The 20822-nt window shown below is 44.7% G+C and overlaps 1 protein-coding gene across 6 annotated transcripts; it reads left to right on the forward strand.

The window, feature by feature from the left end:
* The first annotated feature begins 2464 nt into the window (after nucleotides 1–2464).
* Nucleotides 2465–19505, forward strand: LOC116501988 (phosphatidylinositol 3,4,5-trisphosphate 3-phosphatase TPTE2-like). 6 transcript variants are annotated; one of them, XM_032207658.1, is made up of 19 exons: nucleotides 2465–2493; nucleotides 3396–3487; nucleotides 5263–5340; nucleotides 7364–7411; nucleotides 7937–8098; nucleotides 8483–8602; nucleotides 10878–10977; nucleotides 11599–11662; nucleotides 12177–12241; nucleotides 12867–12927; nucleotides 13148–13229; nucleotides 13313–13401; nucleotides 14322–14383; nucleotides 15346–15426; nucleotides 16450–16555; nucleotides 17208–17305; nucleotides 17679–17774; nucleotides 18178–18248; nucleotides 19241–19505. In XM_032207658.1, the coding sequence occupies exons 2-19, from the start codon at nucleotides 3438–3440 to the stop codon at nucleotides 19341–19343; spliced, it is 1536 nt and encodes a 511-aa protein (XP_032063549.1). In that variant the 5' UTR covers nucleotides 2465–2493; nucleotides 3396–3437; the 3' UTR covers nucleotides 19344–19505. The 6 variants fall into 6 exon arrangements, with proteins under 6 accessions (XP_032063549.1, XP_032063547.1, XP_032063551.1 ...); XM_032207656.1 differs by having other exon boundaries at nucleotides 2474–2537; XM_032207660.1 differs by lacking the exon at nucleotides 2465–2493 and adding an exon at nucleotides 2563–2594.
* The last annotated feature ends 1317 nt before the right edge of the window (nucleotides 19506–20822 follow it).

Genomic DNA, 20822 nt, shown 5'->3' on the forward strand with positions numbered 1-20822 from the left:
AGAGCCACATGCAACAATCAGCTGCAGCTGGCGACTCCCTGCTGCTGCTCGAGGTGTTTTCAGTTACTTGTTTTCACAATACAGCCACTGGTGCTCTCAGTCTGATGTGCCATGGTGTTGAACATTGCTGTCAGGATGACTGTGATTTGCAACACGTGAAAAGTCAATCAAGAAGTGTTTGTGAGCTTTTTGACACACGCACACACATTCCTTGTTCTGATGTCCCTCGGTGACTGTCAGTGGGTCTGTAAGTCAACCACGGGTTTCTTTTAAAGATGTTACATGGTCCTTCAGGTATCAAGGGCTGAAAAACACCATCCTGAGGACCTGCGTACTGAGACTGATAGTGAATGTATGTAAATACAGCTTGCTCACTCATCTGCACGTACAAAATATTAGTTTTCTCAGTGCTAGGCAGCAGTTCTTCTGTCCACTTTTCCATTCTTTGTGTCAGCAGCAGAGTTTATCACCGAGCCTTTTATCTGGGGGCATGGTTCAAAACAACACCACACAACATTAAACAACATAAGACTGCTCTCAATCCCTGCAGAACCTCTCTGGAAACAAACTGCTTTAGCATCATTCTCCTTTTACAGTTATTTTAAGACCAGTGTGCTGGGTTTTCACCAAAGTAATGCGAACCAGACTGATTTTGTGTCCTTCTACCTCTTTAATCAATTTTTTTAGACAGACAGTTGCTTACAGGAGCAACAAAATACCTTTATTTTATCAGTAAAACTTATAAGCTCATTTTCAAAGTATGAATTAGTTTCTCGGGAATTATTTTCCATAATCCCATGTTGATTGGCATTATTATCATCATCACCATGCTTCTTTATTATTTTATTAGTGGAAGCCTCTGTCTAATCTGCTCTCATTTTGTTTGGGAGCAAAGCCAAGCTGACAGACTGTCATCATAAGGTCATCTGATCTACCTGCGTTTAACTGGCAGAGAATTGATCCCCCCCGCTTATCTCCATATTTCTGTTATCCCAAAACATAATAAAAATTGAATAATTTTTCTTGTCGGTATCTCTTAAAAGTATCAGATATAAATGATCCATACTTAGTTATTTTAAAGTCTGCCAAGTTATGCGATTCTGTTTACCACCATTCTCAGTTATTTTTGGAATTTAAAATATGCCATCACCTCTCTGAGATATGCCTTCTTTATCTGCTTTCACACAGTATAACTGGATTATTTACTGAACGTTTCAATCTTTTCTGTATTTTGTTGACAATTCTGTTATTTTACACTCATGAATAATTGTCCAGGGATAATGACTGGATTCTGAGGGTCTTTTAAATGTCAGTATCATGAGTTAAACAGCGTAATATAATGAAAATGATTTACAAGTCATTAATTTAAAAACATTTTTATTTATATATATATTTTTTAATGAAACTTGGGTCATCTTTCTACATTTTTATCTACCAGCTGAGAGCTCAAACACCATTTTTATTAAAACAGAAAATGGTATTTCTACTTTAGCCATCTGACCTCAGAAGTTATAGCTTTAAGAAAATAGATTGACCATTGGGAAACTCATGGAGACACAGCAGAGCTGGCAAATCCACAACAGCATCACCAGTGCTATAAGATTAGATGCATTGAAAGCAAAAGTTATGGTGATATCATGGGCAATAAATGAAAAAAATTAGAAGGTTTTTATTATTATTATTATTATTACTATTTTTATTTTGAAGGGGAAGCTTTCTATTTAGTCTGCTGTCCAAACTGCTCCATATTCTCAGGACACTCAGATCAACCTTGAAGTCTTAATGGTTTTATTGCTTTTGGGGTATTTGATGGTATTTTTATAGCTATAAAACATGTATTAGAAAGGCAACAACTTAAAAATAATTGAGTGCTGTGTTCAGTTTTGGGCCCCTCACTACAAGGAGGACATCGAGGCCCTGGAGCGTGTCCAGAGCAGGGCTACGAAGCTGGTGAAGGGCCTGGAGCACAAGGCCTGTGAGGAGCGGCTGAGGGAGCTGGGGGTGTTTGGGCTGGGGAAGAGGAGGCTCAGGGAGACCTCATTGCTCTCTGCAGCTACCTGAAAGGAAGGGGTGGGGAGCTGGGGGTCGGCCTCTGCTCACAGGTAACCAGTGACAGGACCAGAGGGAATGGCCTCAAGCTGTGCCAGGGGAGGCTCAGGTTGGCAATGAGGAGACATTTCTGCTCAGAAAGAGCAGTCAGGCACTGGGACGGGTTGCCCAGGGAGGTGGTGGAGTCACCGTCCCTGGGAGTGTTCAAGGAGAGGCTGGACGTGGTGCCTGGGGACATGGTTTAGTGGGTGATATTGGTGGCAGGGGATGGTTGGACCAGATGATCTTGAAGGTCTTTTCCATCCCAAATGGCTCCATGAGCAGCTGGGGCTGCTGCCTGCCACACCTGCCAGCCCTCAGTCTGCGGAAGCCGACCCGAATCGCTCTCTTTGAGCTCCCCCTGCTGCTGGGCGCGCTACAGGAACCCTGCCTCGGAAGGAAAGGGTGGGTGACACGGTGTGGGGTGACACGGCGGGGGATGACAGGCGGTGGGTGACAGGCGGTGGGGTGACCCGGTGCAGGGCGAGCGGCTGTGGGGCGACACGGTGTGGGGTGACACGGTGTGGGAGCGGGCACGGGGTGCCAGCGGCTGACGGGACGGGCTGGCAGGACCGAGCTCGCCCCATTCCCCGCGGGCTGTGCCCCCTCCTAGGGCCGTGCCGGGGGGTGCCCGAGGCACCGGAGGGGCTCGGAGGGGGGGAAGCGGCCGGGCCCGGCTCGCCGCGGCCATGGAGGGGCTGAGGGGAGGCGGGCGGCGGGGCCGTCGCCATGGCAGCGGGCGGGCCCGGCCCGGCCCCATTTGATCCGGGGTGTGGGGGGGCTGGAGCGTGCCCCCAGAGCCCGGCCTCGCCTCAGCGGGTGAGTGGGGAAGGGGCGGAGGAGGAGAGGGGACGGGGAGGCGAGGCCGAGCCTCAGGAAGTTTAACGCAATTTTCCGCTGAGTCCGCGGGCGGGCTCGGCTTTGAGCTGGGGAGGCGGGAGGCTTCGCTGAGGTGAGGGCGGCGGGGGGCTCCCGGGGGGCTCCCTCCCTCCTTTTATCCCTCCCTTTCTCCCTCCATCCCCTCCTGTGGGGCCATATTCTGCCCGGGGAGCTGCTCCCCTCAGCGAGGAGACCCTCGCCCACCGTGCCCGTGGCTCCATCCCTCCCTTGGGGTTGAGGGGGTGCAGGTAGGTCAGGGGGGCTGTGGGCATCCCTGCTGCGCTCCCTCACGGCTGTGTTTCCTCCTCTGTGAGGAAAAAGAGGTGGGAAGGAAGCAGGAGCCTGTCCTGCAGTAACATCAGTGAAAGCTACTTGTAGGCACAGGTGCTGGTGCTCACTGTTGCCTGTACGGGTCTCTCTCTGTTTAGATGTGTTTCTCCTAAGACCAGCAGAGCGACAACAGAAACAAAATGACGACTGTGAGGTACGAACAAGGGTCGGAGCTCAAAGAAGCCTCAAGGTGAGTGAAACGAGCTGCATTGGTGTGTGAGCTCGGAGCTCACGTGTGCTGTGTGCAGTCTTCTGCCTGGTTTCTTGATGCTCTGATCATAGCAAAGAGGAGGCTTGAAGTTTATATACTGTATGGTTTCCATTTTTTTCTCCTTCCTTAAAATACTGCTGTTTGAGAGGAGTGCTACATATGAGAGAAATATATTCTTGTGATTAACTTCTTACAAGAAGTCAATTTTTTTGACAATCTTTATTTACAGGTTAAAAACTTTATTAAAGGAGTATAGGCACTGGTAGAGTTAAGCACAGGGCAGTAGGTCTTGCTTTCTTCTAGCCTCTGGAAGCCACTGTCCAGGTATCCTAAAGGTAGGGTCTGGCTCTGCTATCCTTACAAGTCTCAAGTTCTCTTCAGCTGTGAGTAGTTAAAGAAGCTTATGCTCTCTTTGGATAGTGTGTGGGTAGAAGTTAGGTTCTTCTAGTATGCCCTCTTCTTTGCCTTCTACCCTAGTGTTTAAAGACTCGATGTAGTAGCTTGTGGTAGAGAGCTTGCTTTAGCCTGGGCAACAGGTGGGTGTAGAGTGCTCAGTAAAACAAACTCTCTCTTAGGAAAGCATTATCCAGAACTGAACCACTGCGTGAGAGCACAGTGAAAACAGTGTGCTTGTCCTTGGTTTCTGTTTTCTTCATGTGCTGAAGATTGTCCTCCTAACCCAAAACACTACTACTGCTCATTCTTATTGGGCTTTTTTCTCACAGTAGAGGATAACAAGCTGGCATTCAGTGCCTTTCACGTGTCTTCAAGGACAAGCAAGTGGTCTGCAGCAAAAGTGCTGTAGCAGCAGAAACCTCTTTTAATAAGTGAAACATTTCTGCTCTATACTATGTGGATAACTCCACAGTGAATGTCTTGTAAGAACAGCTGAGAAGGAAAACTGCATAGCTGTATATTTACAGAGCTTTGCTCCCTTTCTAGGAACAGAGTGAGGATACTGGAGCTGGAAAATAGTTTGTATACAGTTGCTCCTGCGCAAGTAGTAATGATGCCAGAGGCAGAGCCACAGCAAACACTGTGGCTGTGCTATTATGTAGCATAGTATTTCTATATAGAAGGTTAAAATCCAAATTCTTGGATTTGGATCATCCTGTGACCTTCAAGGCTCTTCAGGTGGCTAAAAAATATCTTGATCCAAAGAGACCCTGTTAAGGAAGCTATGGTAAGCAGCCCTGCCAAGAAAAAAATGCTGCTCCAGCACTAGCTCAGCTGCTGCCCTGCTCTTGCAGTTTCCGGTTTGGTATCCTGCTCTGCACAAAAACACCTCTGTGCTATGGCTTCTCCTAGCAAGCATTCATTCTCTGAACAAGTAGTCTACTGTAACAGCATCAATATTTTCTGGACTCTGCGAAGTAACTTTGCATATGCATGTTTCTAGCAGTTCCAGAGTCTGGACTGGACTCTAAAGGCCTCAGTAGACTCTGGGATGCCTGACTTCAAAGCCCTTTATCCTGTTGCTGAACACAAACATCTTCCTTTCCTTCCCCTAAAGAAAAACTTTTGAAAGATGGATTGCTAAGTGGAGCTAGGTCAGCACAAGCCAAAGGTTTCTGCTGTAACAACATATGGGAAGCCTTTCTTCCCTTGGTGTTGTTCATGTGCTCTGGCCCTGGTTGCTGTTCTCACTGCTCAGCTGACAGTAGTTAATGTTACTGCTTCTGGAATAACAAAGGGTAGCAATGTATAAAGCTGAGACCTGTATTGGTATGTGACTTGTGCTCTCCCTTTGCCAGCTCTCCAACAGCAGAGGAGCCCACGATAAAGATTGATGATGGTCGTGACGAGGATAATGAACAGGACAGCTGTTCCAAGTAAGCTAATGGAATACTAAATGCCTTGTTTATCCCCAAAAGTGAAAATGCCTGAACCAAAATGAGAAAGCAGATGACTTGCTGAAGTAAGAGATAAGCCTTACTTATCTTGCTACTGATGCCTTGATACTTATCTTGATACTCAGAGCATTACACCACTTGATACTGACACTTGTTCTAGTACATAATAACAGCAAGCAACTTCAGGAAGCTGCTTCATGCTTATGGAGATGAAATCTCAGTGCAGGAGTTAGTTACAAATATATCAGATAATGGAAAATGGCAAGTTTAAACTGCAGTGCATGAACTTTCCCAAAGAAGTGAACCTGGGGGAGCACAGAAGAACCAATGCTGCTCAGAGAATGAGGTGAATGAGGATCTGGGGCAACTGGGAAGGATTATGCCTTCAAGATTGAGCTATCTAAACACGCTAGTGACTTACTGTTCTTGAAGCATTGGTGTGTTATATATTTAGCCTTTTTAGTGTGTGCCTAATAAAGGTGCTTGTCCTTAGGTTGTGGAAGCTGAAGTCTTGGTGTACCTGCTGTATTTACACTGCAGGATTTGTTGGATGAAGACAAAACCACCGACTGTTAGTGTAACTATTGCAGTGCTTTCCTTAGCAGGTTCTCCTCACATTTATACCTAATATCTATGTGCTAGGCTGCCTTGAAGATGAGGCCTGCTATTGCATCCTTGACTTAGACAGGAAAAGTGGCTACTGCAACCTGCTTAAAGATGTGGGTGTCTGCTGGTTCATATTTTTGGACTTCAAACTTGAAATAATGAGAAATGTGAGCTAACTCAGTGAGCCCAGCAAGATGCTTCCTCTTTGCTTCAAAGATGCTCGGTCTTGTCTTAAGGTTAACTCACTAATTCAGTGTATGTACCAAGTGAAATGTAATGCTCAAACGATCCTAGAGGAAAAAGGGTAGCTCAGATAGGATAACTGGGGTGCAATATACATTATTGAACTGATTAATACTTCCTGTAACCGTGGTATTGCCAATGGGGTGGGTGGGGAGGGAAGTACAGTGACTGTGTATAACAGAGAAGGAGGACAAATGTCGCAGTACTGACAAAATTCTGGCAGATTCTTCTTGTGTCAGAACTTTTTCAGTAGGTCCTACTGTTAATGACATATTTGGAGGAGGTATTTTAAGTGGCAAAGAAAACTCAGTGCTTATGGTAGTAAAGTAACCCCTAGGTTAGCAGACTGGCAGTATGCTGGTAACTAATCTGTTTAAACCATCAGAGCTTGGGGTATGCAGGTGGTGGCTTTTATGTTAATTCTTGTTGTATAGCCTCAAGTGATTCATTCAGCTAATGAGATGTAGCTCTGCAAAGGTCTAGCCTTAAACCAGAAGGCTTAGAGCACACTGACCAGGCAACAAGTAGTCTTCCTTAGCTGCAACCCTGCTAGGGCTGAAGAGAATTCCAAACTGGAAGCATTTGGCTGCGGTACCTCATTTAAGAGGTACTGGTCTTTGACCTGAAAGATCAAACTGATTTTCTTCTAAAGGTAGAAGAGGGATTTGTCTTCCTCATACTCTAAGAGCACAGAGATGACAGTGAATCTGTTAACAGGTGCTTTTTCCCAGGCCTGAAGAGAAATCATCTCCTTCTGATACAATAAACTGATATCTTGATCAAGACACTTTTTAAGAGATGATTATGCTTTAATCTTCCTCTTGATCAATAGATGCTATGTGAATCTACTTGAAGCTTGTTACTGGACGCTGGGCCAGACTTGTAGTGTCACTGGAGCTGTGACACTGAATAGTGTTGTCAATTTGCTGAGTTTCTAGGGTTTGTAGCTGATAAATATTCTCTTGTTCAAATGACAAAAGTGTTGTCTTCAAATACTGCCTTAACATATTTCATGAATGCAACTGAAAAAAATCTCTTAAATCATGGATACAGAACTCTGAAACCAAAAGAATGAACATCAGTACCAGTGCTATTGTAGCTAAACCTGTAGCAAAAAGTCCCTTGTCTTGATGCTGGTTCTCTTCTCTTGCAGTACTATTAGGAGAAAAATTTCCCCATTTGTGATGTCGTTTGGATTCAGGTAAAGCATCCGCCTTGTAATGACATGGGAGGGGTGGAAGTAGTCCTTATTTCTAGTGCAAGAACTTGGAGAGCTCCTTAAGCAATAGGGACTCCAGCCAGTTGTTCCTGGGAAGTACGGAATTAAAATATAGTTACTTCTAAGGAACTGCATTCCCTCATAAGTGGGAGGGAAGGTCAATATGCAGGAGGACAAGCTGAAGCTTCTATGCCTTAAAGTATTCAGGTTTGTGCCACTTCTGGATAGCTGTGGAATTACTGGTGAATAACTACAGCTGAGTCTGCAGTAACCACACAGTTCCATGTGGATGTTGTACTCCGCAAATCACTTCAGAAAGTGTGATTTGAATCCTTTGGCTCTTCATACAAGCAGGCCTTGATTTTATTTTTATTTTATATATACACACACGCATGAGAACCCACAGTTGGACCAGCTTAAAATAAAAAATCAGGGTTTGTGCTCTCCAGTCTATAAATGTCAATATTTCTTTCCTTCTTATCAAGTTGACTTGTATTTTTTTTTCAGGGTATTTGGAGTTGTGCTTATCATTGTGGACATTGTCGTTGTGATTATGGATCTGGCTCTCCCTGAGAAGAAAAGGGGCATTAGGGAGATTCTCGAAGGCATTTCCCTGGCTATAGCGCTCTTCTTCCTCGTCGATGTTCTCATGAGGGTGTTTGTTGCAGGGTAAGGCCTTGGCAAAGATGAATGCAGTGTGGCAAATCCTCAAGCTAGTAAGGAAGCAAAACTTTGAGCTTGGGGCTGTGAGTGTGGTTGGCCCTTGGGCTAAACTTATGGTTATCTTTTATTGGCTGTTACCGTTGTATAGACTAACCTGTAAAAAGCTTCTGAGACAAGTAAACACTTGGAAACTGCCGTTCTTGCTATAACTCATTCATTGTAGACCTGGTGTATTTCCTTAGTGGGTCTTCAGTGCTTAGTGTTCTGAAGTGCTTCAGAAGAGCTTGTCTCCAGCAGTAGCTTTATATAGGCTCTTTCCTTCCTGAACATGGGTTTCAAAATTTGTTGCCATCCGTAGGAGTGTTTGTCTGACTCTCTCCTTTGTTTCAGCTTCAGGAACTATTTCCGGTCCAAACTGAATGTTTTGGATGCATTCATAGTAGTGGGCACTCTGTTAATTAACCTGACCTACTCCTTCTCAGACCTCGCTGCGACGGATCAGATGCCAAGGTAAGAACGGTACCACAACTGGTAGGTGTGAGCTCTCTTCCTGACAGAAGTCTAAGAATTTTCTTGGGCATATCTAAGCTAGCTGAGTGCATACTAGAGCACAGATGTGGCTCTGATAGGATTTTACAGTAAAGGCTTCTAAAGGGTAGAAAGATTTAACTGTTCCTGATGGAGACAGGAATGCACCTCTCAACTACTCATCTGCACTGAGTTTGGATTACAGTGAGACTCTTGCAGCAACCAGGGAAAGAAGTAGAGGTGTTTAAAAAAACAAACCACAAAACTTAGTGGGTACGAGGTGGGAAACATTTCTCTAGAAGAAATCAACTCAGTCTAGTTACTGAACCCAGAGTTGGATGAACTTGAAGGGAATGTTAGCACTTGTTAATATGCCAGCCAAACTTCTGTTTCAAGAAGCAGAGCTGTGAAAGCTCTGTTTACCTCTGACTCCTTTAGCTGCATTTGCAGCCCCAGAATCATAAAAGGCTGTTTCCCTTTAACCCTTATTAAACACCAGCCTGAGCTGAATGGCATATCTCTGGCCACAGCTTTCTAAAGAATATTTTTTTCCTTGTGGAGTCCTGGGCTGCTGTTAGTAGTAAGCCTGATCCTGCATTGATTCTTCCTACTGGATGTTGGTGTGTGCAAATCCCTTGTACCTGCTGAATTTGGAGAGGGTTTTGTACAGGCCCAGCATCCCACAAGGTGTTTTTTTTTTTTTTTTTTTTTTAATGTTCTTAAAAGATACTCAGCTGAGACCTACTGTCTCATCCATGCGACTCTTGAGGCCTTCTATAACGCTTTTGTTAAAGGCTCTTAGTTCCGTGCAGACCAAAGCATTACCACCTGGCACTAGAAGGTATTTCAGAACTGGCCAAATATCAGACTTTGAAGAAAAGACAGCCTTCCCTTCCCACCTAATCCTCTAACTTCTAGTAGCCTACATGTTTTTCATACTCTTCTTTCCTTGCAGCCCTTGATTCAGATGCAAACAGTAGCTGTAAAGCATTTAACTAAGGCACTTAAATCTCAGAAGAGCTAGGCTGAGCAATTTTTATGTGGATGAGAATTTGTGTGGCAGTCCATAGAGGTAACATCCCCTGATGGAGCGATGTGGTGTCTGTTCCTGACCTGGTCTAGCTGGGTGTGGATTGGGATGAGCTGTCTGCTGACTTACAAAAGGATACTTGAGGAATAAGGCTGGGTATCAGTTTGGGAGTTAATGCCTAACTAGCTGGCTCTGTGAAGGGCAGGAGGCAAGCTGCTGGTATCCTGCAGAGCTACTTCTTGCAGCGGTGGCTCAGGCTGAGGAGAGGGGCTCTGGAGTCTTCACTGCAGTGCTGGCTTGTCCTTGCCTGGCTGCTTGCTCAAGGCAACTCTCCTGAAACAACAGCAGGGTGATCTTGGGCTAGGAGTGAGCTGGGGAAAACTGAAACTCACCTCCAGGTTGCAGATCAACTGTGTCATGCTTGCTTCTGACAAGCTCTGCATCAGTGGAGAGTACTCTGTTTTCAACCAGAGGTGATGGAATAAAGCTTCCATAACACTTTTTCCCCCCCCTCACTGTAGGTATTCACCTAAGTATTCTTACCTAGGTATATCAGGGCCTAAAACACGTGTGTGCTCCTTAAAATATATGCTCATACCTCCTTAAGGAACAAATGTAGTTGACACTACTCACTAAGGGTATCCCAAAGCAGCTGCCCCTACTCAGGTTGTCTCTGTAGAGCTACTCACATGAGCATCTTGCCAGATTCAAAGTCCAATGGCAGTACAAAGTTTCTCAACAGAACTTGTTCAAGTTGCTGAATGATTAAACAAAAGGCTTATAAACTGCTCTGTTCTCAGGTTTCCTACTCAAGGCATGATGTCTGGCTTGTTCAGCTTCTCTTTTCAGCTGTTTTTCGTGTCTGGTTCCACTTTAAGAGTACATTTTAAGAATAAGCTTGAAGGAACAGCAACGTAGGGATAGTAACAGTAGCAGTGTCAAAAGAACTTACTGCTTGCTGGGCAGAGATACTGGGAAAAATCTATTCCAGCAAGTAGGGGTGCTTCCTAGTCTTGTTTCGTGTTTGAAATTTGTATCCCCAAAACCCTTAACAATAAAACTATGGTATACTTCAAGCCTTGTGTCACCCTTCTTACCAAAACCAGCATGGGAGGTCCTAGTTCAATAAGTGAAACAAAACTATCTACCTCTGAAATAACTTTTAAATAGCTTTAAGTTTTGCATCTAAATGTAGTAATGTCTCTTTATGGTGAATCCCTCATCTAGAATGGTCGCTCTCTTTCGAGTTCTGAGAATTGTCATCTTAATTAGAATATTTCGCCTGGCCTCCCAAAAGAAGCAGCTTGAAGTGGTGACCAGGAGAATGGTAAGTTGGCCTAGTAATAAATCTGGTTATTTTTAATTATTTTTCTCTCCAGGAAGCCATCAATAGTGAGCAACAAGACTGCTCACAGTGTGTTGGTCTGAAACTAATACTACTACAGAAGCAACGTGTTGTTTTTGTGTCTCTGGCAGGGTTTTGGGGTTACTCTTTCTATTTCAGTGTAGCTAGCAATGCCTGCCTCTGCTTGAGCAAGCAGCTCCTTGACCTGGAAGACCGGTGTGTCAGGGATTGGGACACCGTGGTGTGTCTTGATTTGATAATTACTGGCTTGTGTGGTACACAGGCTGTTTTCCATCATACATGGGCAGGTTGGAGATTTTTAATGCTTCTGGCACTTATTTGAGGAGAAAACAAAATAGCTTAGCTGTATCGAAGCCCTATCCATTGTAAATGCCTCTGTTACTTCCAGCAGGGCACTGAAGTGATTGTTGGAGCTTCAAGCCCAACCCCTTACACAGGAATAAACAGTCCTGGTTACGCTGCCCTTAACTTCCTTCCTTCAAGTTAAGGAAGTCCAGATGTTTTTTTTTTTTCCTAGGAATAATCAACAAGTGCTGCCTTGTGGTGGTGTTTAGGAAGACTGACTCTGCTCCTTTTTCACAGGTCTCTGAAAACAAAAGGCGTTATATGAAAGATGGCTTTGATCTGGATCTCACTTACATTACTGGTTTGTAGAAGTCCTGTAGCAACAAATGATATTTTGCAGCATGTTACATCCTGCTAACACTGAGTGCTTTGTATGAAACACAACTCTTTCAGCAGACTACTGAAACTTAAATATGAATTCAAATCAAGCCTACTCCTTTTCTTTAGGAGTTTGAAATCAGTTTCTAACCCTGTTCTTCTCAAGGGTTAACCTCCTGGTAGGGTGGGTGTACATGCTGTATAGAAATCCTTCTGAGGTGTAGGGAACCAGAGCTATGAAGCTGTTGATTGATTTAGTGTGTTTGCCTCCAGTTCTATGCTGCCTGGTTAATGATAGCTTATGCTTCAGGAAGGCCTGGTGCCCTGCTCTAGCTATGCAAAATGCAGAACAAAACCTCTTGGAAATGGGTAGGAGGCTTTCCTAACTAGGGTGGGAGTCAGTTACTTCATGATAACATGCCCTCTGTCATGTAGTGCCTATGTTTGGGGAGGGTCTGTCTCCCTGTTATTACACCTGATCGCTGTCTTCTCCACAGATCGTGTTATTGCAATGTCATTTCCATCTTCTGGGAAGCAGTCTTTCTACAGGAACCCTATAAAGGTAAAAATCTCTCATTGTCAAGGTCAGTGTTTCTGAACAGTTTCACTTCAAGGTTTCCATTATCTTGCATGTGGACTAGATTACCAACTCAGCCCTAGTCCTGCTGATTTAGCTGGCTGGAATATTTAAATGGTGGTCTCCACTGTGCTGCACTGCTTGTATTGTAGTCTCTCAGCTGAGCCAAGTGAGATGCATCTTGTGTTGTGGACTCACTGGTCATCTGATGTCTGTTTCTTGGGGAAAATTACCAGAAGCAAATCAATTCTGTCCCAGGCCAGTAATAGTGTGAGTCATATGAGTGATCTACTCAGATTAAAAACACTTCAAATGTCTGCATTAAATACTTCTAATGTCTAAATCTTAAATTAGACATGAAGTCCCTTTTCAGAGCTCTTCTGCCTGATGTCTTAGAAACCTAAGTATGTAGGGCCAGGAACTTGGTCATGGTGCTTTTACACTAGATAAGAATCATAGGAATCAGAACTACTGGGCTGAAAAGCTCTGTTGTTCAAGAGCTGATCATAAATATACTCGCTGACTTCACCTTGGGGATGGGGAATGAGGTGGCCATGGAAATAAGGAGTTACGCCAGCTACTCTGAACTTGTATCTTACTATTGCTATAGGAGGTTGCAAGATTTCTGGACACCAAGCATGCAGACCATTATAAAGTCTACAATCTCTGCAGTAAGTATGCTTAGTTGCTTGACTGTACTGAAAAACAGATAAATGTCTCTTTAGGGTATGTTGGTGGCAATACTAGATCTTCAGGAACTTTCTATCAAAAGTAATTTTTAAAAAGTACTTAAAACACTGGTATAAGCTTAGACCGGTGGTCTTGTGTCATATCCAACTCTGTTCCAAGCCCATTCCCCTCCCTGGCATAACTCCCAGATTTTCTTTATAGGTGAAAAAGGCTATGACCCCAAGTACTTCCACTATAGGGTGGAAAGGATTTTCATCGATGACCACAATGTCCCAACAATACAGTGAGTCTTGGCAAGAAATACTTGCGTTGTGGTAGCTCTCCGTGGGTGCTTACTGTGACCATGCTCATCTTCCTCTTATCTAGGGACATGCTGAAGTTCACTGCCAGTGTCCGTGAATGGATGAGTCAAGATGAAAAGAACATCATAGCAATTCACTGTAAAGGAGGCAAGGGTAAGACTTGTCATGTCTAATGCATGCATGCCACAAATGATACATACGTTAAAAATATTAGAATAAGAAAGTGTAGTCCTAAAAACCATGGCATAAAGTCGGTTTAGGGTAACTTGACAAATTCTGCTGTTCTGACTCCTGACAGGAGGGACTGGGGACAGGGAGCTACCAAGGCTGCTACTAGTAATTGTTAAGCAGCTGCTCTAGCTCTGCTACCTAGTCACCCATGCTGAATATCCTGCACTGTAATATACCTCAGGCTTCTGAATTTCTGTGGAAATGGCCTAGGTGCTGCTGAATCCTGATTTAAAATGCATAAGAAACAAGGTATCATGAGAAAGCATAATACAGTGTCGTGGGGGCGGGCTTGTGCAAGCTATTGCACACGAACTGGTCCATGAGTGCTATCTGCAACCCTCAGTAGCTCAGGAGCTGCTGAAGTGCATGGATAGCTGTGCAAATAAGCCAAACGACCCTGCAAACATCTGCCACATCTCCAGCCACCTGCTGTTACTGCTACAAATTCTACGGATACTTGGCTTGAAGCAGATGGTTGCAGAAGGGTTTTTCCCACAGTTGTAAAGCCTCCTAAGCTGTATTTCCCAGACTGAACACTGAAGCTACCTGGAGAACAAGTGTAGGGAGGGGGTGATGACCTCAGACTTGAATTCAATACCGAGACAATACCGGGACCTCTGTGCTAGTAGTCTTATTGCCCTACTTAGTAGGGTTGGGCAAAAACGGGGGCAGAGAAGTAACTCTTGCGACTTAAACTGGTGTTGCCAGTGCTTTAGTCTGACACTTGACTACTCCAGTGACCCCCATCTCCCATTATCTCTGTTTTAATAGTTACAACTTCATTTTTCACAAATAATCCCCCAAGTCTTACATTTCAATCTCTCTTACTACTTTTACTACAGGTAGAACTGGAACAATGGTCTGTACTTGGCTAATAGACAGTGACCAGTTTGAGAGTGCAAAGGTAAAAACTAAGTTTTATTTTGGTTCTTTCCATATTCCAAATGCCCTCTTCAGAATCTGACTAATTGCTGAAATGCCCTAATACTCTGTAAAAAGCCTACAGACAAGAAAGCATGGTGTAAACAACCTGCGTTTTAAAAATTTTTTGCAACTCCTGCTAATGTGGAAACTCATCTCTGAAGACTACTCTTGATCAGGAAGAACTGGTAATGTAGGATGCCAACTTTGAAGCGCTTCTTTTAGAGGCATAATAGACCTAGGATCTTGAGCAACTCATCTTAAGCTATGGGTGCCTTCTGAACATGCCCTACTAACGCCAGTGTCACTCTTTAAGTGGTCTTGTGTAATTCTCCTCCCTACTCTCCTTCCAAGTGGTGTGAGATGTCAAGACAAGGCCACAGGCAGTTCTTGATTGCAAGAAGCCTTTCCAAATATTTTTGGGGAAAAGGAAGAAAGACCAGCAAGTCTGCAGTCAGGAATGATGCGTGTTCTGCTTTGATATATGGAGTGTGGGGCCTTGACCTGAAAACCTGGGTTCCAGAAGGCCCTGATCACTTTAGGTAGCTTGGGCAGAGTGTATATCAGCTTGGTAACTTGCTGTTCTCTGAGCTTGGGTTGTGGAGATGCAAACTAATGCTCAGTTTTTGTCTGCCACAGGCCCCTTGAGAAGCGTATATGGCTCTGTAGGAATTGCTTAATATGCATATATCTCTCTTCCTTCTGAGAGCTTTATTAGCTCTCAGTTTGGGATGAGAGAGTTAATATATCTGACTTCCTAACTAGTAATTCCATACTGTTGTTAAAAGCCTCCTTCTAGAAGATACCACAACAACTGTTGCATATCTTCACTTGTATTCATTTATTAGAGTTGACTGGTATGGTTCCAGTTTGTTTGCTATGCACTGCTCAGGAAGGGGCATGGTGGTGGGATGAATGTCTTAACAATTAAATCTTTCTGTGTAGGAAAGTTTGGACTACTTTGGGGAGAGGAGAACTGACAGAAGCACAAGTACCAAATTTCAAGGCGTTGAAACTCCATCCCAGGTAAGTCTGAGCAGGTCCAGCAACAGCAGCCAAACCAATCCTAGCCTTGTGAGCACTGAAGCTGCCCCAGTTCTGCCTTGTTTCTACTATATGCTTAACTCTTGGGCTTCCTGCGCTCATTCTTTAGGGGTTGGAAGATTGCCAATTAGTAGGGTTCATTGCATTCTTCTCCCTTCCCTTGTTAAAGTAATTCCTTGCACTAATTCCATGACATTGTGAAATGGGACTGGTACCTGGGTTCACAATCCTCTTAAGGCTGGAAGGAGCACATTTAGTGCACGTTTAGTCCACATTTAGTCCAACCCTGCTGCTTAAGCAAGGTGAGCTAGAGCAGGCTGTCCAAGATGATGTCCAGTTAGACTTAGAGCATCTCCCCCAAACTCTCTGGGTAACCTTTTGCAGTGTTTGACCACCCTCACGAACGCATGACCCTAGAAGACAACTGGGCTGCTCATCAGCAGTGCGCTGGAGGCTGCAGCCTGGCCTGGGGAGGGCTATGGTGCTGCTGTGGTTGGGTGGAGGAATGCGTCCCCTAAAAATAGCATTCACAGGGAAACACAAAACGTGCTATTGCCTCAGACCACGTCTTCATCTTAATTCACTGCATTCTGTGAGATGAAGCTGTTGGTAGAGGTACTGTAGTTACCAGTACAAAACTGAATGGAAGTATAGCCACCTCTCGGTATGTGCTTCTTCAAAATGGAAGCATCCTGGAGCTTTTTAAGAGGCAGAATGTTTAAACTTATGATAAAAAAGCTCCCTGCTTCTTGCTGAACTCAAAAGTACAGAATTGTTCTTACAACACCAAATTTAAATAATTTAAAAATGCGGGTGTTGAACTTGTGTAGAGTTTTAACAATCAGCTGTTTGAAATGTGAAAGGGAAAGAACAAGACTCATTTCTTGTTAGCCTTAGACTTGAGGTAGCAAAGAACTCGGAGCAGATCTACTTAATCCTGCTTCTACCTAGACTTAGGTTGTATGGGGTTAACTGCATAATGTGTTTGGGTTTTTTGCATTACAGAGTAGGTATGTTGGGTATTATGAGATCCTGAAAAACAAGTATAACTTCAAACTCCCACCAGAGAGACAACTCAAAATAAAAAACCTCAAAATCTACTCTATACATGGTAAGAACTTTTGAATTTGGGCACTTCTCTATTTCGTAATGGTTTTGTGGTACAGGTAGCTGATCTCTGTACTCTGTCTCTCTTACTAAATCACGTTAAAAATTTAGATTTACTGGGGTATGATAATTCAAATAGCACAGATTAAAACCAGCCAAAAACCAACTCCACAAACCTTTGGAGTACAGCTGCCTCGTGTTCTGTCACTTTCTGGGTGTCTGCTAAAACGATGGCTCACCTGCAGCCTCCCTTGTTTTTTTGGGAAGGGAATCAATTATATCCGTAGGGTTAGTGGGTAACACTTCTCAGCCTGTTATAACTTTCTGTATGTATGTACTGGTAACCTTGATGAAAGGCTGACTACTAGAAGTACAGCACATGCTAGGGGGCCTAAAATGCTGTTCTTCAGTTGGTGCAACTGTATTCTGCATGTGCTGTTCCTGAGCCACCAGTAGGATTCTCTGCTACTTCCACACAGCTTTCAGCCACTCAAGCTTGAGCTGCTTTCAGGTCTTGAGTTCCCTAAAGTCTGTAGCAAGGCCTTCCTCACAAGGCTGTTCTCAGGGAGAGTGATACGCTTGGCTTTGATTACCACTTTGTTTCCAAGTGATGTTTTGTGCTCTGGTATAATGCGACACTTTCCTCCTCTTCCTAGGAGTTGGGAAAGGCAACGGAACTGACTTGAAGGTGCAGGTAATAATGAGAAAGCAAGTTGTATTAGAATGTGTCTGTGCAACACAAGGAAACTGCAAGGTGAGCACACTATGGAACTGGCAGCTTTCAGCTTCTGTGACTCAGCTGACTGAAACTGTTGTCCTGTAGAAGTTAGATACTGGATATAAAAGTACCTTAGTAAATGGATGCTGTAAATTCTAAGATGAAACAGCCAAGCTTTGTTAAACCATAGAAGAAATACTACAAAGTAATAGCAGGCTTCCTAAAAGTTTGTTTAAATGTCTAACAGTCACTCTGACCTGAGAAGCTGAAATTGTTGGTGGCTGTTCTAGCAGTGCTGTTGTATTTCTATACCACAAATAAGTAACTTCCAATTGCCATCCATTGGGCCTCTGTCTCTGCAGTAGCTTTTCATAAACGCAATATTTTGTTTTGTGTGTTCTGTATCCAGCTCTTCTTTGACGCTGACAGTGATTCTGTAGTCATTGGCTTGGAAGACAGCCCTGTGATAAGCGGGGATGTGAAAGTCAGATTTGAATCCCATTCTGTAAGTACAACGGCGTGAAGACTGGCGCTTGAATTTGAGGGCCAGCAATGCGAACTGCAGCTGGTCTTGGCCACCTCAGCTCTGTGGGGCCACGTGTTTCTTCCCCCGTGGCTCCTGCTGTGTGGGGTGGCCCCGTTGTAGCAGCTGTAGCAACAGACACCTTTGTTGGGTACCTGCTGCTTCTAACGTGGGGCTCTTACTCTTTCATATTTAGTTTGAGCGGCCTAGTCCTGAAACAAATTCAGTGAGCATGGTGATCTGGGTGTGATATTGGGCTTCTCAAGTGTACTGGTTCTGTCACTGTAGCTTTGTAAACCAGTCTGCTGGAGCCAGGTTGGGTGCTCGTCTCTAAAAACAAGTCCTGTTGCCAAATGGAGTCCTTAAACAGATCCTTTCCTTTTAGGATCTTCCAAAAGGCTATGACAACTGCCCGTTTTTCTTCTGGTTCAACACTTCCTTTATTGAAAATAACAGGTAAGTGAGCACAGTGACTGCCTTTAGATCGGAACTTCTTGTGTCTGAGCAGGGCTGATGGTTCCTAAACGTGGTGCTGAGAGCTGGAACAGCTGGCTAATGAAGGCAGTCGTAGCTTCTGTGTGCATCTCTGACCCTCAGTCCTAACTTGTGAGCCTGCAGTTGGCACACGCTTGTACTGTGCGAGGTGGTTTAAATGTGAGATTTGTCTTAATCGGCTTAATCTACTGGGCTGTTTCCCAGCACTTGAAGTATTGTTAATTAACTGGAACTCCAAAGGTATTACAAACTGCTCAAACCTCTACAGCACACCTGGCAGAGGCTGGAACTTGAATTCAGCAGGCAAGTTAGGTATAACTACTGTTCTTTCTATGACTGGAATAGGACAAGCAGTTGTTATTTAATTCTTCCTATCAAAATATGAGGAGTTAGCCATGAATCCGTATTCATAACTCTAAACAGAATACCCAGAGCCAGCAATGCACCGTGCAGCCTGGGTGCAGGTACCCAGTTAGACCCAAGCAGTGGCAGGAGAAACAGAAACCTGCTGTCTTGGCTCTGCAGCTGGGCTGTATCAAAAGCTGCTGTGCTGGTGCTCTCAGGTGATCACTAGAAATTAATTCAGTAAGCACTGAAAGGGGAGAACGTGGCTGAGCTTGACTGAGTACTGAATCCAGTGCCTGGCGTTAGGAAAGCCAGTTATTAGACCTACCACACACATCCCGTGAGAAGGGCTGCAGCTGGAGGTAACGTTAATTCTGCTGTAACAAGCTTCTGTCTTGGGGCTCTAGGCAGGGGGAAAACCACCAACGGCCAGGTTGGTGTTATGTTTCTCAAACTGCTTCAGATCCAAATCCCCGTGCATGTCTGTCTGAATCTAAGATCTGGGGCATGTTTAATACTCCAGGGCTGAACGTGAAGTTTTCTTCACTGTCTTGAAGAAAAAGCCTATCTTACGGCCTAAAACGTGCTACTGAATCACTTTCTTTCAGGCTCTACCTCCCCAGGAATGAGCTGGATAATCCTCACAAGTCTAAAACGTGGAAAGTTTACAGCGAGAAGTTTGCTGTAGAGGTAAACTTCGCCGAACCATAAGGCTGAAAGAAGGAAAACACTTCAACTCGTCTCTCTTCCTGAAGACTGTTCTGCTGCTTCGGTATCGCGAAGTGGTCTGCCCGTGCTGTACTTAACGTATTTCTATGTAGATACAACTTTCTCAAATAAACTGACCTGAAGTTCTGTTGTGCAGAGCAATAATCCTCTGGAGAATTACTTAATGCTGCTGTCACGGTGTGCTAACGAGCTGTTGGATCTGTGCAGAGGTATTTACCTACAGGTGATCCCTTCTCTACTACTCGACCGCTGTCTCTAAGTACCCACCACGTTGGTGGGTGGAGAACAGCAGGCTGGGGTGCTGCTGGAGGGCCTGAGGCACCTTCCCCTAGCATCAGGGTTTCTGTGCAGGTCCCTAGGATTAAGGGGATGCTGGAGATGGAGGAGAAGGATTCTGGCACAGGCAGGTGAGTGTTCTCAGGTGGAAGCTTTGCTGAGGTGGCACAGCTGGGCCTCATCAGCTCAGGAGTGTGCAGGCTGCTTGGGTCAGTCAGCCAGGCTGGCCTCCAGACCTGGGTGGGGTGGTTTTGGTCTGTGCTCCTGTAGCTCTGTGGTAATGCTGCAGCTGCTCACTGCTTCCCCTCCTGAGCTATACATAAAGACTTTCAGGATGCTTATTCTGTTTCCAGCAGCTTTTCTCTGGAGACTGTTCAAGCCTTCCTTGATGTGAAGCAGTCCCTGAGGTTAGTTTCTTGGTTGTGTTAATCTGGCTTGGAGGGTTTTTTTTATATTATTAAAAGTCCTCTTGTTATAGGAGCGAAACCAAAGCTGCATCAGCGTCACTAGAGGGCGACTGAGAAGAATGCGGGTAAGGCCTTTGTCTAGACCGACCGCCCTGGGGCTGGAACATGAGGCCGTTTATTGCTGCCGGCAGTGGCTGCTGACCAAGTTCCTTTCAGCTTAGCTCTGGCAACTGGATAGCGCTGCCCCGGGCTGCCCTTTCCGAGCGGCTGCGGGGCAGTTCAGGTTCACCTTCTTCCTGCTGTGAAGCAAGCTCGGCAGGTTATGGGGCAAGAGTAAGGGCTGCAAGAGCAAAATGAGCGGTGTGCTTTACTGAACTGCATTATTTCAGCTGGGGGAAGAAATAAGCAAAATAGCTGTCAAGAGCTGTTGCATCTCATGTCAGAAACCCAACACCCCCCTTTCTACAGTTGGTGATCTTCCTGCAGCAGTAACCTCTGGCTGCAGGGTCGTGGCCACTCAGCCTTCACCCCTGGAGCTGAGGTCACCCAAGTCTCTTCTCAGCGTTCCTCTGGCTGGAACCTTACTCTTACAGCACATTAATCAACAAGCTAGGGTCTTGAGGTAAACCCTAATATTAGAACTGGCTTTCATACCTTTCATACTAACAAAGCAACAGAGCAAGGGCTGAACTAGGGCTTTTCTTTTCTTTATAGTAGAGTATGTGAAATCTACAGCTGCTTCACAGCAACTTGTGGTTTTCACTTCAAGTGTGAGGGA

Source organism: Aythya fuligula, chromosome 1 (genome assembly GCF_009819795.1).
Source record: "Aythya fuligula isolate bAytFul2 chromosome 1, bAytFul2.pri, whole genome shotgun sequence".
NCBI classification, from domain to species: domain Eukaryota; kingdom Metazoa; phylum Chordata; class Aves; order Anseriformes; family Anatidae; genus Aythya; species Aythya fuligula.

What these genes read in the sequence shown, in the direction of transcription:
- LOC116501988 (XM_032207658.1), top strand. Translation starts at nt 3,438, where the DNA reads ATGACGACTGTGAGGTACGAACAAGGGTCGGAGCTCAAAGAAGCCTCA. An exon ending in ACCAGTTTGAGAGTGCAAAG is followed by an intron (nt 14,384 to 15,345) that starts GTAAAAACTAAG and finishes CTTTCTGTGTAG; the next exon opens with GAAAGTTTGGACTACTTTGG. An exon ending in TCAGATTTGAATCCCATTCT is followed by an intron (nt 17,775 to 18,177) that starts GTAAGTACAACG and finishes CTTTCCTTTTAG; the next exon opens with GATCTTCCAAAAGGCTATGA.